Source organism: Eulemur rufifrons, chromosome 22 (assembly GCF_041146395.1).
Source record: "Eulemur rufifrons isolate Redbay chromosome 22, OSU_ERuf_1, whole genome shotgun sequence".
NCBI lineage: Eukaryota > Metazoa > Chordata > Mammalia > Primates > Lemuridae > Eulemur > Eulemur rufifrons.
Window position 1 is genome coordinate 1,792,866 of NC_091004.1, and position 14,781 is coordinate 1,807,646.

The following is a 14,781-nucleotide window of genomic DNA, read 5'->3' on the forward strand; positions in this document are numbered from 1 at the left end:
TCGCTCTCGCTCAGGCTGGTCTCGAACTCCTGACCTCGAGCGATCCTCCCTCCTCGGCCTCCCAGAGTGCCGGGGTGACAGGCGTGAGCCACCGCGCCCGGCCTTCACGCCACTCCCGAGTGGCTCCGTCACCGTGTCCAAAGCCATCTGTCATGACCACGCATTCACCTCCCTAGTACATCGTGTCTTCTTTCTCTCTTTTTATTTATTTACTTTTTTTTTTTTTACCTCTTTCAAAAAATAAAACGGCTTCAGTAACAGCCCAGGGGTAGCGGCGTGTCTAAAATACGGATAAATTCCAGCGCTCGTCGTCAACAGCTCGAGTGGGCCACACAGAGGGAGGCGCGCAGGGAGGCAAAGCAGACCCTGACCCTTCAGAGGGTCTGCAGTGACCCTCTGGGGTCGGGGGACAGATCCGGGTGCCGGGATGGGGACCCTGGGAAGGAGGGTGTCCCCTGCCTCGAATAAGTTATGTCACCGTTCCGGTGACAAGCTCAACCAGAGGGGAACATCTCTCCTCCCCGTCCGGTGGGCTTCCGCGCTGCAAACCCAGTTCTACGTACGCCCTGCTTGGACGACCTGCTGGCCCATTAGTCTAGAAGATTCCATCTGCCGCTGACGCAAGCAGATCCCTTGGAAACCAAGAAATTGGAGGTCGCAGCTCAGCGGAACAGTAAAGTGCTTTCGTGGAGAGCAGGTGACAGTCGCTGGTTTTTGTCATGTCACCGCCGGTGACATCACGGAGGATGGGACGCTCTACCGCGAGTCCACGCTTGTTTCCACCCAAACGCCTGCGTTCCTGGAGGTATTTTTCTAGCAGTTTCCACATCGTCGTGTCGCCAAACTGGAACTCCCAGCAGGGGAAGGAAAAAGTTGATGGGGGGGGGGGAGGGGAAAAAGAAAAAAAAAAACGGAGACAGGAAAGGAGGGGACCATAAATATTTCTGGAAGGCTCCGCTCGAGAAGAGGGGTGTGGGGGGGTGGGTCAGGGGGTGACAGCAAGAAACACGAAGCCCCCCACGCCGATGCCACAGGTGCGTCCACACGAGCTGACACACGGATTGGCTTCTAGAAGGTTCCACGTGTCAACCCAAGAGTTCATTCTGAGTCCACGAGCTCGGGGACTGCTATAACACGCTGGCGTCCTCCATGGCCTCCATCCACCTGTGGGGACAGACGAGAGAGGAGGGGACAGCCCGGTGTCACAGGTGTGCCTGTCACTCCGCTCACAGAATCTTAAAGCGACCGGACTCGGTGACGCTCAGCTGGACGTCAAAGACCGTGTCACAGTCGTGCTTTTTTCCCCGCTAAACGTTTTCTAGATTTAGCAGAAGGCCTGGAAGATCGTGCAAAGGTTGACGGAATCGAGCCCGGCCCGTGTGGGCGAATCGTGACAGTCTGAAAAGTTGTCACCACTCGGAAGTGGCAGTGCCACCGTCGCGCTGTGGCCCAGAGGGACCCGAAGGGACAGGACGGCAGCCAAAGCCCTGGGAACCCCGTGTCTCCTCCTGGCCAAGGGTCTGAGGCCCAGCACGCGTTATTTCCGTACCTCTGAGCGGACTTGGCGTCCTCCGCTTTGAAGCTGTAAAACAGGCTTTTCTTGTGGTAAAGGTGGAACGTGGGACCCACTTCGCTGCCCCCTTTCTCCTTCTCGGGGGCGATGGTGAAGCCCAGCAGGGGCAGGGTCTCCAGCGCCACTCTGTCCTGCAGAGGGAAGGACCGGCGTCAGGCACGGCACGGTGGCCGGGCGCGGTGGCGCACGCCTGTCACCCCGGCGCTCGGGGAGGCCGAGGCGGGAGGATCGCTCGAGGTCGGGAGTTCGAGACCAGCCTGAGCAAGAGCGAGACCCCATCTCTACTAAAAATAGAAAGAAATTAGCTGGACAACTAAAAATATATAGAAAAAATGAGCCGGGCGTGGTGGCGCATGCCTGTCGTCCCAGCTACTCCCGCAGTCCCAGCTACTCCTCTAGTCCCAGCTACTCCTCTAGTCCCAGCTACTCCTACAGTCCCAGCGACTCCCGCAGTCCCAGCTACTCCTCTAGTCCCAGCTACTCCCACAGTCCCAGCTACTCCCACAGTCCCAGCGACTCCCGCAGTCCCAGCTACTCCTCTAGTCCCAGCTACTCCCACAGTCCCAGCGACTCCCGCAGTCCCAGCTACTCCTCTAGTCCCAGCTACTCCTCTAGTCCCAGCTACTCCCACAGTCCCAGCTACTCCCGCAGTCCCAGCTACTCCTCTAGTCCCAGCTACTCCCACAGTCCCAGCTACTCCTCTAGTCCCAGCTACTCCCGCAGTCCCAGCTACTCCTCTAGTCCCAGCTACTCCCGCAGTCCCAGCTACTCCCGCAGTCCCAGCTACTCCCACAGTCCCAGCTACTCCCGCAGTCCCAGCTACTCCCGCAGTCCCAGCTACTCCTCCAGTCCCAGCTACTCCCGCAGTCCCAGCTACTCCCGCAGTCCCAGCTACGCCCACAGTCCCAGCTACGCCCGCAGTCCCAGCTACTCCCGCAGTCCCAGCTACTCCCGCGGTCCCAGCTACTCCCGCGGTCCCAGCTACTCCGGTCCCAGCTACTCCTCTGGTCCCAGCTACTCCCGCAGTCCCAGCTACTCCCACAGTCCCAGCTACTCGGGAGGCTGAGGCAGGAGGATGGCTTGAGCCCAGGAGTCTGAGGCTGCTGTGAGCGAGGCTGACGCCATGGCACTCTAGCCCAGGCGACAGAGCCAGACTCTGTCTCAAAAAAAAATTCTCATAAGGAGCCACCACCTAGATCCCGGACGTGCACAGCTGACACTGGGGTCCACGTTCCTCTGAGCATCGCAGGGCCCCGCTGACCAGACAGGAGGCGGACCCGGGGCGGCGATGCCAGCGAAGTTCTGAGCAGCTGGAAACACAGACGAAGCTCCGCTGGCCTGTCCCCGCGGCTCACCTCCTGCTGTGTGGCCCGGTTCCTAACAAGGCCACCGATCCGTAACAGTCCCCAGCAGCCCGGGGCTTGGGGACCGCGGCTACAGAAACACCTACTTAGGACGCAGCTGCCTTGGGCTGCAGAAGCGAATCACATTGCATTTCCATTTGTTCTGGAAAAACAAGACTTCCCCACGGTGCAGAAAGCCCTACCTGTGGGCCCCTGAGTGAAGGGTCCCCCCTCCGCGAGGGCACGGGTCCTGTGGTCCCCAAGTCACTCAGGCCACCGAGGGTCCCGGGTCTGTGTCTTCCCCGAGGACAGAGCAGCCCGCAACCTTCACGGCTGCCGGTCTTTCCAGGGGGGGAAGCTTTATGTCCCCAAGAGGGAAAGCTTGTCACACAGCTGCGGTCGGGGACCAGGATCGGCCGTGTGTGACACAGAGTGGGGGACCAAAGCGCCCACCCTCTGCGGCTGGTCACAGCGCCCCGAAGTCCCATTGTCAAGGTGCATTGGGCCCGTGAAAGCCACCGGATGCTGGGGACCGGGGACCGAAGTCATTCCCGTTCCCCAGCAGGCTCAGCCTGGGTTGGTGACAGACAGTCGTCCCCCCCCGCCCCCTGCCCGACCACGACTCCCCATCTGTCTATTCCGGAAGCCACCTTGGTTTCCGACACTCTGTCCCCCAAAATAAGATGTCACATAAAAACAGACGTCTCCGTTTTACGTCTTAGAAGCGTGACCGGATTTTTCAGAAAATAAACGGAGACAGAAAAAGCGGCTTCCTCCAAGCTGTGCGATTTTTGTCCCAGGCAACCAAAGGGGACAGCACGGAGGGGGCGGCTTTCTTTTGTGACGTGCCTGGCCGGACCCAGACACGGCGCCCGTGATCCTTCAACGCTCTGTCCTGCGGGCCAGCATGCGGGGACAGTCTCGTCCGCACAGAGAAACTGCAGGTCCCTTAGATTTGGCAGCGACATGTGGCTCTGTGTGTGTGTGTTTGCACAGCGACACTCCGGGAACGTGGCTTCGCTCGGCAAAGGCGTGGCTGCCACGGAACCGGCCGCCCCTGGCACCCAGGACGCGCGCACAGCCCTGCAGGTGACTCAGGTGACGGGACGGGCGCGGAGCCCAGGTGGCCACCGAGAGGAAGGACAGGAGCTCGAGGTCCTGCCCGGGCTCGGAGATGCGCCTACCTCCCTGGCCACGTAGGTGTAGAGGACTTTGCCTTTGATGACGAACCAGAGCTTCTTCCAGTGTCGCCGGCCTTTCTTGCACCGGCTGAGATACCCGCTGATGGCGGAGCCCTCGCCCGACGCGGCCACCTGGCGGGAGGGACGCAGAGCGGGGTCAGGGCCACCCGGGGGGGGGGGGGGCTGCGGTTCAGACAGAGCCAGAGTGACAACGCAGGCCGGGCGCGGCGCGGTGGCTCACGCCCATCATCCCGGCACTCGGGGAGGCCGAGGCGGGAGGATCGCTCGAGGTCAGGAGTTCGAGACCAGCCTGAGCAAGAGCGAGACCCCGTCTCTACTAAAAATAGAAAGAAATTAGCCAAACAACTAAAAATATAGATAGAAAAAAATGAGCCGGGCGTGGTGGCGCATGCCTGTCGTCCCAGCTACTCGGGAGGCTGAGGCAGGAGGATGGCTTGAGCCCTGGAGTTTGAGGCCAGCCTGGACAACATAGCAAGACCCCATCTCTACAAAAAAGAAAAAAAGGAAAATGAGCCGGGCGTGGTGGTGCATGCCTGTCGTCCCAGCTACTCGGGAGGCTGAGGCAGGAGGATCGCTTGAGCCCAGGAGTCTGAGGCTGCTGTGAGTGAGGCTGACGCCACGGCACTCTAGCCCGGGCGACAGAGCGAGACTGTCTCAAAAAACAAAAAAATATATAAATAAAAAAGTAAATGTAGGCCGGGCGTGGTGGCTCACGCCTGTAATCCTAGCACTCTGGGAGGCCGAGGTGGGCGGATCGTTTGAGCTCAGGAGTTCGAGACCAGCCTCAGCAAGAGCGAGACCCCATCTCTACTAAAAATAGAAAGAAATTATATGGACAGCTAAAAATATATATAGAAAAAATTAGCCGGGCGTGGTGGCGCATGCCTGTCGTCCCAGCTACTCGGGAGGCTGAGACAGGAGGATCGCTTGAGCCCAGGAGTTTGAGGTTGCTGTGAGCGAGGCTGACGCCACGGCACTCACTCTAGCCTGGGCAACAGAGTGAGACTCTGTCTCAAAAAAAAAAAAAAAAAAAGTAAATGTATATAATCTGCTCCTGTTTGCGGGACGGAATTGCGTTTGGCCAATGCTGAGGTTTCCTGCGGCATCCCGTGGCCTGTGACCCGTTTGGGGTCCGAACCGTGACAGAATGGTACAGCCCCGGTGACCTGTGCAAAAGCCCTGGGTGACGGGTCTGGCTACAGAGCAGGAGAGAAAGAGGAGGAGGGGACAGGCAGGGAGGAGGGGACAGACGGCGGCTTGTAGCGCCATCCGTGACCATCCCAGGCCCGCCCTCTGCCACCACGCAGGGGTCTTCTCAGCCACGCCCAGGGGACTGGCATGTCCTTAATTAAGAGCCAGCGAGGACAGACAGGGCACTGCCCTTTGGTGGCGAGCCAGTCCTTGAGGCCAGAACGTCTCGTTAGGGATGCTCTCCGTCAGGGTGGGCGGGACAGGGCAGTCTGACCCCACCCGGAAGGAAGAACCTTGGACCTTCCGACCGCCCCCTGGCCCTCCCCGCCCCCCGGCCACCTCACCTCGGTCAGGGCCGAAGGGACCTTCTTCTGCTTCTTGAAGGTGGCGGGGCTGATGCTGTGGAAGACGGAGGAGAAGCGGGGCGTGGACAGCGGGAAGCTCATGCTCACCGGGCGCTCTGCGGGTGACAGAGACAGGGGGACAGGGACCGGGTGAGAGCCCCCAGACGTACCTGCTCCCCTGGGTGGGCAAAGCCTGTCCCCCCGCAGCCCCAAGTCTCAGCCTCCCGAGGACCCCATATCCCCCGACCCACGACTCCTCTCTGCTGTCCATCTTACACCCTCGGTCCCCAACGGATGACAGAGAACACAGGCCTGCAGGACACTCAGTACAGACCTCGGGAGCGCCCCTGTCTCTTCTGTCCCCTTCCCAGAGACGATGACGCCTACACTTAACTGTCCCCAGAGCCCTTGTTCTGGGAACACTAATCCGCCTTGCCCAGAACCTGCATTTGGGGGACAGTGCCCTGGTGGCGTGAGTCTGCGCCTCGGTGACCTCGAGGGCTGCCGCTGCTCCGGTCATCACACCATGCTCTGCTCCAGCCCTCCCGCCCTGCAGTCGCTCCCTCCCGCCCGGGGCAGGTGGTTTCAGGCACGAATGACACCCGGGGACAAGCCCCCCCAGAAGGCGACGACAGTGTCCCCGAGCTCACCCCGCATCGGGCCTGGGACGTTCCCGCCACGCTTCTGCAGCTCCGCGAAGCAGCCGTCACACACCTTGGCCAGCCGGTCCTTGAGGTACTTGAGCGGGTACTTGTTTCGCGAACAGTTCCGGCACACGATCTACGGGGGGGGGGACCCGGCAGGGGACACGTGTCCCTGGGCGCAGCCCACCCTCTTCCTCCTCCTCCTTCCCCGCCCCCCCCACAACTCCTCCTCCAGGGAGCCCCCGGGGCTTTAGTCCCGGGACTGCGCCGTGTCCCCAGTGCCGGCTGCGTCAGTCACGCGTGTCTGGTTTTTCTGATGACCCCGTGGCCTTGGCCACCAAGCCACCCTTTCTTCTCTCAGGAGGGTGACCACGTGGATGTCACGCTTTTATATTGCAAAGGTGGCCTGGCGCGGAACGGGCCTGGGACTTGGAGCCGGGGCTGGAGGATGTCACCCCGCGGGGACTGGCCATCCCCCCCCCAGCTCTGGGGGCTGGGTGAACGCGCCCCGCGGCCCCCCTGGGCGGGGACAGTCCCCGCGCCCCCAGCCCCGGCGACTCACCTTGCCGCAGGCTTGGCAGTGGTGGCGCCGCAGGGTCAGAGAGAAGTCACAGCCGCAGTTCATGCACATGATGACGTGGGTGACGGGCACCAGGGTGGGCGGCCTCTCGCCCAGGCTGACCCCCAGCCTCTCCCGGATCTGCGGCAACGCGGGTGCGCGGCGTCTACACCGGCCCCATCCGGGGCGCGGGTAGCCCTGCCCGGCCGGGTCCCCTTTGCACGGTGGCGGTGGAGGGGGACGTGCAGGGTGACAGCGGGGGAGGGGACACGCTAGTGCTCAAAGCCCCTCCCGCCTCCCCCAGGACGCTGACCTCGGGGCCGTGCTCCCGGGGTGCCCTGGGGTGCACGCATGGCAGGGGGGCCGTGGAGAAGGGGACCCCAGCACCCCGAAGACAGAAGCCACGCGCCCTCCTGGGGGTGGGGGTGGCCGCGGGGACGGTCGCCCGCCCGCTCACCTCCACGCTGTGCTGGAACGCGGCCAGCGCCTGCGCCTTGCAGTCCTCGGGCAGTGCTCGGCCCAGGCAACCGTACCAGTCGTCCCTCTCCGCGCAGGAGCTGCGGGCGCGCGGCCGCCGCGGTCAGCGCAGGCGGCGGGGGCGAGCACGCACATGCGCACACGCGACTCCGCCGCCACCCCCGCCACCCCCCCCCCCGCCCCCGTCTCCATCCTCCTCCTCCTCCTCCTCCTCCTCCTCCTCCTCGCTTCCCCCGCGTGGGGACAGTCGCCCTGCCTGGAGATTCCCACAGTGTCCACGAGGTGTCAGCCTCGCCCCTGCACACGCGTGGCAGCGTCCCCGGGAAAGCCGCGACAAAGGGACCCGTTTGGCCGGGGAGGGAGGTTGGGGACCGAGGCCCAAGCGGCATGACACGCAGCCAGATGCCGCGTCCCTAGGAGGAGAGGAAGGGGTGCTGCCCCGGTCCCCTGGGAGCTCGCTGTGAAGGGAGGGTCTCAGCTGGCAGGAGGGTGACAGGCCTGGCAGTGACGGTGGCTCTTGGAGGCCGGCGTCCCTGCCTGGGGACACACGGTAGCCCCACCTGAAGGCCCCAGCGTGGCCCGTCACCACCTTCATGTCACAGCCGGGCAAACAGAAGCTGTACCCTGGGCCTCCTCCAGCCTCTGATTCTATCAAGACGGGCGAGGCCCAGACGTCACCTCCTCCAGGAAGCCCTCCCTCACTGCCTGTGAATCTCCAAGGCTGCTTCCACCGCCCCAGGCAGGAGATCAAAGTGGAGAAGAGCTCTGGGTCCCACAGCCCCGGGACGGGCCGGGGCCCCAGTTCTGCCCCCTCCCACGCACGGAAGGAGCTAGAAGTCCCCCCTCCGAGGCGGGTGATGAGGATCGAGGGGGTGCCCGGGACCCGGCAGGGGTCCGATGGCTGTCACTGTCCTCACGACCGCTCTCCATGACTACAGCGGTCACGGTTCTGCATCAGAACCAGTTCCCAACTCTGTCCCCAAAAAGCAGGGTCCTCCCGACACGTCAAGGGCTTTAATAGTTTGTGCCCGTGGCCCATGACGTGGCCCGAGACGTGGCCCGTGACGTGGCCACATGATCAGGTCATGAGGGTGGGCCGTCCTTGATCAGATTAGGTCCCTTATACAAGAGGCCCCGGAGAGGCCCCCTCCCCGTCTACCACGCGAGGTGGTGACAGCAAGAAGCGGCCACTGTGAGCCAGGACATTGACTCTGGTGGCACCTGGATCTTGGACTTCCCAGCCTTCCAGACTGCAAGAACTTTCTGGTGTCTATAAGCCAGCATTTGGTGGCTTTTTGTTAGAGCAGTACAAATGGACTAATGCTGAACGTTCACCTGTTATTTTTTTCTCTCTCACCTTTTAGACACCAAAGCGTAAAGGGAGAAGACTTTATCAACTATGGCGCACGGGATGTTTTTTTTTCCTTGCCTTGACCGTTTGTATCGCTAAAAAGCCCCCATCGTGCACGAAGAATTTTGCAAACATGAGACCCTGTAATTGTTATATCTAAGCAATGGATCTTAGAAACCCCTAAAGTCATATATAATATTTTATATAAGTACGTGCATTTTTCTGGGGAGAGAAGTCATAGTTTTTTTTTTTTTCGTTTTTTTTTCTCTCTTTGTTTTTTTTTCTCTGTTTTTTTTTTCTGTTGTTTTTCCCTCTGTTTTTCCCCCGTTTCTTTTTTCCTGTTTTTTTCCCTCTGTTTTTTTTCTGTTTTTTTTTCTCTGTTTTTTTTCCTCCGTTTTTTTTTTCCCCCGTTTTTTTTTTTTTCCTGTTTTTTTTTTCCTTTTTTTTTTTTTTTTTTTTTTTTTTTTTTTTTTGGAGGCAGAGTCTCGCTCTGTCGCCCAGGCTACAGTGCTGTGGCGTCAGCCTCGCTCACAGCAACCTCAGACTCCTGGGCTCAAGCGATCCTCCTGCCTCAGCCTCCCCGAGTAGCTGGGACTATAGGCATGCGCCACCACGCCCGGCTAATTTTTTATATATATTTTTTTAATTGTGCAGCTAATTTCTTTCTATTTTTAGTAGAGACGGGGTCTCGCTCTTGCTCAGGCTGGTCTCGAACTCCTGACCTCGAGCGATCCTCCCGCCTCGGCCTCCCAGAGTGCTGGGATGACAGGCGCGAGCATGGTTTTTGCTTAGATTCTCAAAGGGGGTTGTGACCCCAAAAATGGTTCCGAAACGCTGAAGAGGAATGAAGCCTTTTGATCCAGAAGTCTCTCAGATAAAAACGACGCGGCCGGCTCCTGTCACTCCAAACGTCCCACCCTCACGTCCCTGCCGTGTCCCCTCCCTCGGCCTCCCGGTACCTGGCGGACAGCATCAGGCAGGACTCGGGGGTCTCGATCCGGAGGGCGTAGGGCACTTTCTCCGTCACGGGGCGGCTGACCTGGAAAACCAACAGCACGTTCAGGCCGAGACACGCACAGACACCCCTTCTCCTGGTGGCAAAGGGGGACGAAGGTGCCAGGTGCGCCCAGCTGCTGCTCTCTGCCTCAGTTTCCCCGTCTGCATGGCTAGGATACAGATGAACCCAAATCTCCCAAACACCTGCCTGTCTCCTCCTCACGGGGCGCCCTTCCCTCTCTCCCTCCCCCTTCTGACCAAATATCACCCACTCTAAGGACTCAGGCCCCCTCCTCCAGGAAGCCCTCCGTCTCCCTCCTTTCTCCTGAACCACCTGCAGCACAAATCGGCCGTGACAGTTCAACAGCTGCTGCCGCCAGCTGCTCTGGGTGCCCCTAGAAGCAGGACCCTGTCCCCTCCCCGCCCCGCCGGGGTGTCCCTGTCCCTCCAACCCCGCGAATGACCTTCATGCTGGCCACGGCCAACGAGCTCTTGAGCCGGTACTTCCCGTCCTTCTGGGGGTACGTGTACAGGAGCACGTCGTTCATCTGCGGAGGGGACACCCCGTCAGCCCCGTGCTCGCCCCAGAGGGCTGCGCCCGGCTTCTGTGCAGGGAGGGTCCCCGAGCTTGGTGGGGGGGGGGCACAGACACCTCCATTTTCCAGGGACCCCCGCAGGGGACCCAGAGCAGTCGGGGGTCCTCAGTGACTGTCCCAAACGCGGGGACCCTCGTGGTGGCTGCTGACCCAGAGCCGAGTCTCCTTCCCCCACGACCCCGGGGACTTACCAGAAACAGGTGCCGAGGGCGTCTGTTTCTCCCCGTCACCTTCATCAGCGTCCCCTCCTTCAGGAACTCCTGTGGGGAGACAGGCAGACCTCAGGGACCGGCCGATGCTCCCCGCTGTCCCAGAGAAGGGCACTGGGACCCCGGAGTGGGACACTCAAACCGTGACGCCTCCCCGAGAACCAGAGAGCAGCTCACGGGTGAATCCCAGCTCGTGAGAGATGCTCCCCGCGCGGAGAATCGAATCTGCTTTAAGGCTAAAATCCCGGCCGGGCGCGGGGGGCTCCCGCCTGTCACCCCAGCACTCTGGGAGGCCGAGGCGGGAGGATCGCTCGAGGTCAGGAGTTCGAGACCAGCCTGAGCAAGAGCGAGACCTCCCCCCCCCGTCTCTACTAAAAAAAGAAAGAAATTAGCTGGACAACTAAAAATATAGATATAAAATTAGCCGGGCATGGTGGCGCATGCCTGTAGTCCCAGCTACTCCTCTAGTCCCAGCTACTCCCGCAGTCCCAGCTACTCCTCTAGTCCCAGCTACTCCCGCAGTCCCAGCTACTCCTCTAGTCCCAGCTACTCCTCTAGTCCCAGCTACTCCCGCAGTCCCAGCTACTCCCGCAGTCCCAGCTACTCCTCTAGTCCCAGCTACTCCCGCAGTCCCAGCTACTCCCGCAGTCCCAGCTACTCCCGCAGTCCCAGCTACTTCTCTAGTCCCAGCTACTCCTACAGTCCCAGCTACTCCTGCAGTCCCAGCTACTCCTCTAGTCCCAGCTACTCCTCTAGTCCCAGCTACTCCTCTAGTCCCAGCTACTCCCACAGTCCCAGCTACTCCTCTAGTCCCAGCTACTCCCACAGTCCCAGCTACTCCTCTCGTCCCAGCTACTCCTCTAGTCCCAGCTACTCCCACAGTCCCAGCTACTCCCACAGTCCCAGCTACTCCTCTAGTCCCAGCTACTCCTCTAGTCGCAGCTACTCCCACAGTCCCAGCTACTCCTACAGTCCCAGCTACTCGGGAGGCCGAGGCAGGAGGATCGCTTGAGCCCAGGAGTCTGAGGTTGCTGTGAGCGAGGCTGACGCCACAGCACTCTAGCCTGGGCAACAGAGCCATACTCTGTCTTAAAAAAAAAAATAAATAAATAAATAAAATAAATAAAAGATAAATTCTTTTCAAGACTTTCCTAGATTATTGTTTCCAGAATTCCATTTTGCGGGACTGTGATATTTCGGGATTTCAACATCTGGGGTGATGGTGCTCAGGATTGTGTGTTTCACGATGACGATCCGCTCTCACTAGGGTGGCACTGGACACGGACAGCCCTGACCTCTCGGGAGTGTCACCTCGTGTCACACCAAGGCCCCAGATGCTGTTCTGGCCACAGAGTGGGCAAAACCCAAGACTCCCACCGCGGCTTGCACCAGGGAGGCGACTCAGAACAGAGCCTCTGAAGTTTGCTAGAGCAGCAGAAGAGCTGTGAACAACTGCTATGGCCCCGTTAATTCTGGAGCACACAAACAGCTATTCAATAAATATTTCCCGAACTCACGATCCTGGCCAGAACACTCAGTATGATTCTCACAGAAGGCCAGACTAGCGAGACCCCTTGCTACTTCCGAGTAAAATCCCCGCCCCCCTCCCCCCCCCCCGAGCACAATCTTTCGTTCCTTTGCGTCCTGTCCTGCGTGAGCCGTAACCGGTCACGAACATGATTCCTGAGCTGATTTTATGTTTTCCATTTGGAACTTTAAAGGAGAGTTGATCTGCCTCTTGAAGAATGTTATTTCGAAGACGTTTCCTACGGGCCGTGCTCTGGAGAGAGCGTTTGCTGTTTCTCCAGCAAGCGTAGAGGACAAATGCCAACTGGGACCATGGCTGTCACTGCCCTGAGACCAGAGACGCGGGGGACACACAGCCCCAGGGGAGGCCCAGAGGGTCCGTGCCCACCCGCCTGCGTGCCCACCCTCCCACCCTCTGCCCCTGCCCGCGGTGGCACTCACCCTTCCCGGCTGCAGCAGGTCCCCTTGTCCCCGAACGCTGTGTTCAATGTGGACCAACTTCCGCAGGTTCTCCTGTGGGTGGGCGTGGGCCAGGAGGGAGAGCGTGAGGGCCCCTTCCAGGGGGTCTTGTCCCCTCCGTAAGCAACGGCATTGGCAGGAAGTCCTGCTCCAAATCTGACCTCCTCTGTCTTTTTTTTTTTTTTTTTTTTTTAGACAGAGTCTGGCTCTGTCGCCCGGGCTAGAGTGCCGTGGCGTCAGCCTTGCTCACAGCAGCCTCAGACTCCTGGGCTCAAGCGATCCTCCTGCCTCGGCCTCCCGAGTAGCTGGGACGACAGGCATGCGCCACCACGCCCGGCTCATTTTTCTTTTTTTCTTTTTTGTAGAGATGGGGTCTTGCTATGTTGTCCAGGCTGGCCTCAAACTCCAGGGCTCAAGCCATCCTCCTGCCTCAGCCTCCCAAGTAGCTGGGATGACAGGCATGCGCCACCACGCCTGGCTCATTTTTTCTATATATATTTTTAGTTGTCCAGCTCATTTCTTTCTATTTTTAGCAGAGACGGGGTCTTGCTCTTGCTCAGGCTGGTCTCGAACTCCTGACCTCGAGCAATCCTCCCGCCTCGGCCTCCCAGAGTGCTGGGATGACAGGCGTGAGCCACCGTGTCCAGCCCAAATCTGCCCTCTTCTAAGTGGCAGGACCAGGACGCGAGCTCGGGTCTGCAGGACGCCAAGGTTGTGCGCTGTCCGCCATTAGGCTAGTCCCTCCGGATCTGGGGCCTGACAACACCATCATTCTGTGTGCCATGGGGTCGGCCACTTGGCCTCTCTGTGCCCAAGGTTGGACTCCAGCTCTCCTCACCTGCAGGCCAGGTGGGGACCAGTAGCCAGGAACATGCATCACCTGGCAAGAGATTGGATCCAAGCTCCTTGGAGCGTCACGGTTAGAAAAGCAAGTGTGTGTCATCCCAGCGCTCTGGGAGGCCGAGGCGGGAGGATCGCTCGAGGTCAGGAGTTCGAGACCAGCCTGAGCAAGAGCAAGACCCCGTCTCTACTAAACATAGAAATTAGCCAGACAACTAAAAATACATATAAAAAATGAGCCAGGCGTGGTGGCGATGCCTGTAATCCCAGCTACTCGGGAGGCTGAGGCAGGAGGATCGCTTGAGCCTGGGAGTTGGAGGCCAGCCTGGGCAACATAGCAAGACCCCATCTCTACAAAAAAGAAAAATGAGCCGGGCGCGGTGGCTCATGCCTGTCATCCCAGCACTCTGGGAGGCCGAGGCGGGAGGATCGCTCGAGGTCAGGAGTTCGAGACCAACCTGAGCAAGAGCGAGACCCCGTCTCTACTAAAAAAATAGAAAGAAATGATGTGGAAAAAAAAATAAAAAAAAATAAATAAGCAAGCGGTGTGGGATTAGAACCCCCAGTATGCAATATATCTCCACGGTGTCTATGCGTATCGATCATTTATTTCTATCTAATGATCGGATATGTTAATCAATGAGGGAGAAAAGACAAAAATGTCCGCAGCAGAAAAATTCTCAATCGTCTCGGCGGATCCTCGGCCCTCAAGGAGAGGAGACAGAATTCCCCGCTCAGGTGTGGGCTGCGGAGAATGATTTAGGGAAGGGAAGCAGGTGGGGTGGGGGGGTCAGAGAGAAACACATCACACGTGCCCAGGACAGGGACATCCTGCCATATACCTGAGCGTCGGGCTTCAAAGCCGTCAAGGTCGCCAAACACGAGGAATGTCCGAGAAACTATCCCAGAAAACTAAACAAATCTCAATAAGCTACATGCTCTTCCATTAATAACACCGTATCAATATCGATTCTTGCGCGTAATAAACGTACCACGCAAATATGTTACTGATAAACGAAACCGTGTACAAGATACACGCGAACTCTGTTTCGTTCCTGAACGTGTCTCTAGAGCTTTGAAATTGTTCTAGAAAATAAAGGCTATTCCGCGAGCAGAACGGGGCTTGGCAGGGGCCGGGAGGAGGTGGGGATGGTGTCTAGTTTCAGTTTGGGAGGATGAAAAGTCCCTTGCACACCGGCCCAGGACGTGACCGTGTTCCCCGCCGAGCTGGGACTGAGCCTCAGAATCATTCTTAACACAGCACTCTCTCGCATTGACAGAGAAAGGGAGCAGGGAGTGTGTGGAGGCAAGTAACCATGGTAACCACGGGAGGGGGGGGCTGGGATGTGGAATGTGTTTGCTGTCCTCGAAGAAGCCTATTGTCTAGCAGAGGGTCACCTGGTCACTCGGCAGGGGTCGGGGCCAGAACCCAGGCTCTCTGCAGAGAGGTGCCTGCCTGCAGCTCCCGGG

At 59.3% G+C, this 14,781-nt stretch overlaps 1 protein-coding gene across 1 annotated transcript in view; it reads right to left on the bottom strand.

Annotated features, from left to right (window-relative positions):
* Window positions 1-213: 213 nt before the first annotated feature.
* The window catches only part of FGD5 (FYVE, RhoGEF and PH domain containing 5), a 49,195-nt gene continuing 34,627 nt past the window's right edge, over window positions 214-14,781 (bottom strand). Inside the window, exons 11-21 of the mRNA XM_069497671.1 lie at window positions 12,454-12,525; window positions 10,468-10,536; window positions 10,145-10,228; window positions 9,644-9,723; window positions 7,314-7,413; window positions 6,860-6,997; window positions 6,304-6,433; window positions 5,654-5,769; window positions 4,101-4,229; window positions 1,550-1,704; window positions 214-1,164 (exon numbers count right to left, since the gene is read on the bottom strand). Of these exons, the coding sequence (XP_069353772.1) occupies window positions 1,128-1,164; window positions 1,550-1,704; window positions 4,101-4,229; window positions 5,654-5,769; window positions 6,304-6,433; window positions 6,860-6,997; window positions 7,314-7,413; window positions 9,644-9,723; window positions 10,145-10,228; window positions 10,468-10,536; window positions 12,454-12,525 (1,110 nt within the window). The 3' untranslated portion in view covers window positions 214-1,127. The remainder of the gene's footprint in view (window positions 1,165-1,549; window positions 1,705-4,100; window positions 4,230-5,653; window positions 5,770-6,303; window positions 6,434-6,859; window positions 6,998-7,313; window positions 7,414-9,643; window positions 9,724-10,144; window positions 10,229-10,467; window positions 10,537-12,453; window positions 12,526-14,781) is intronic.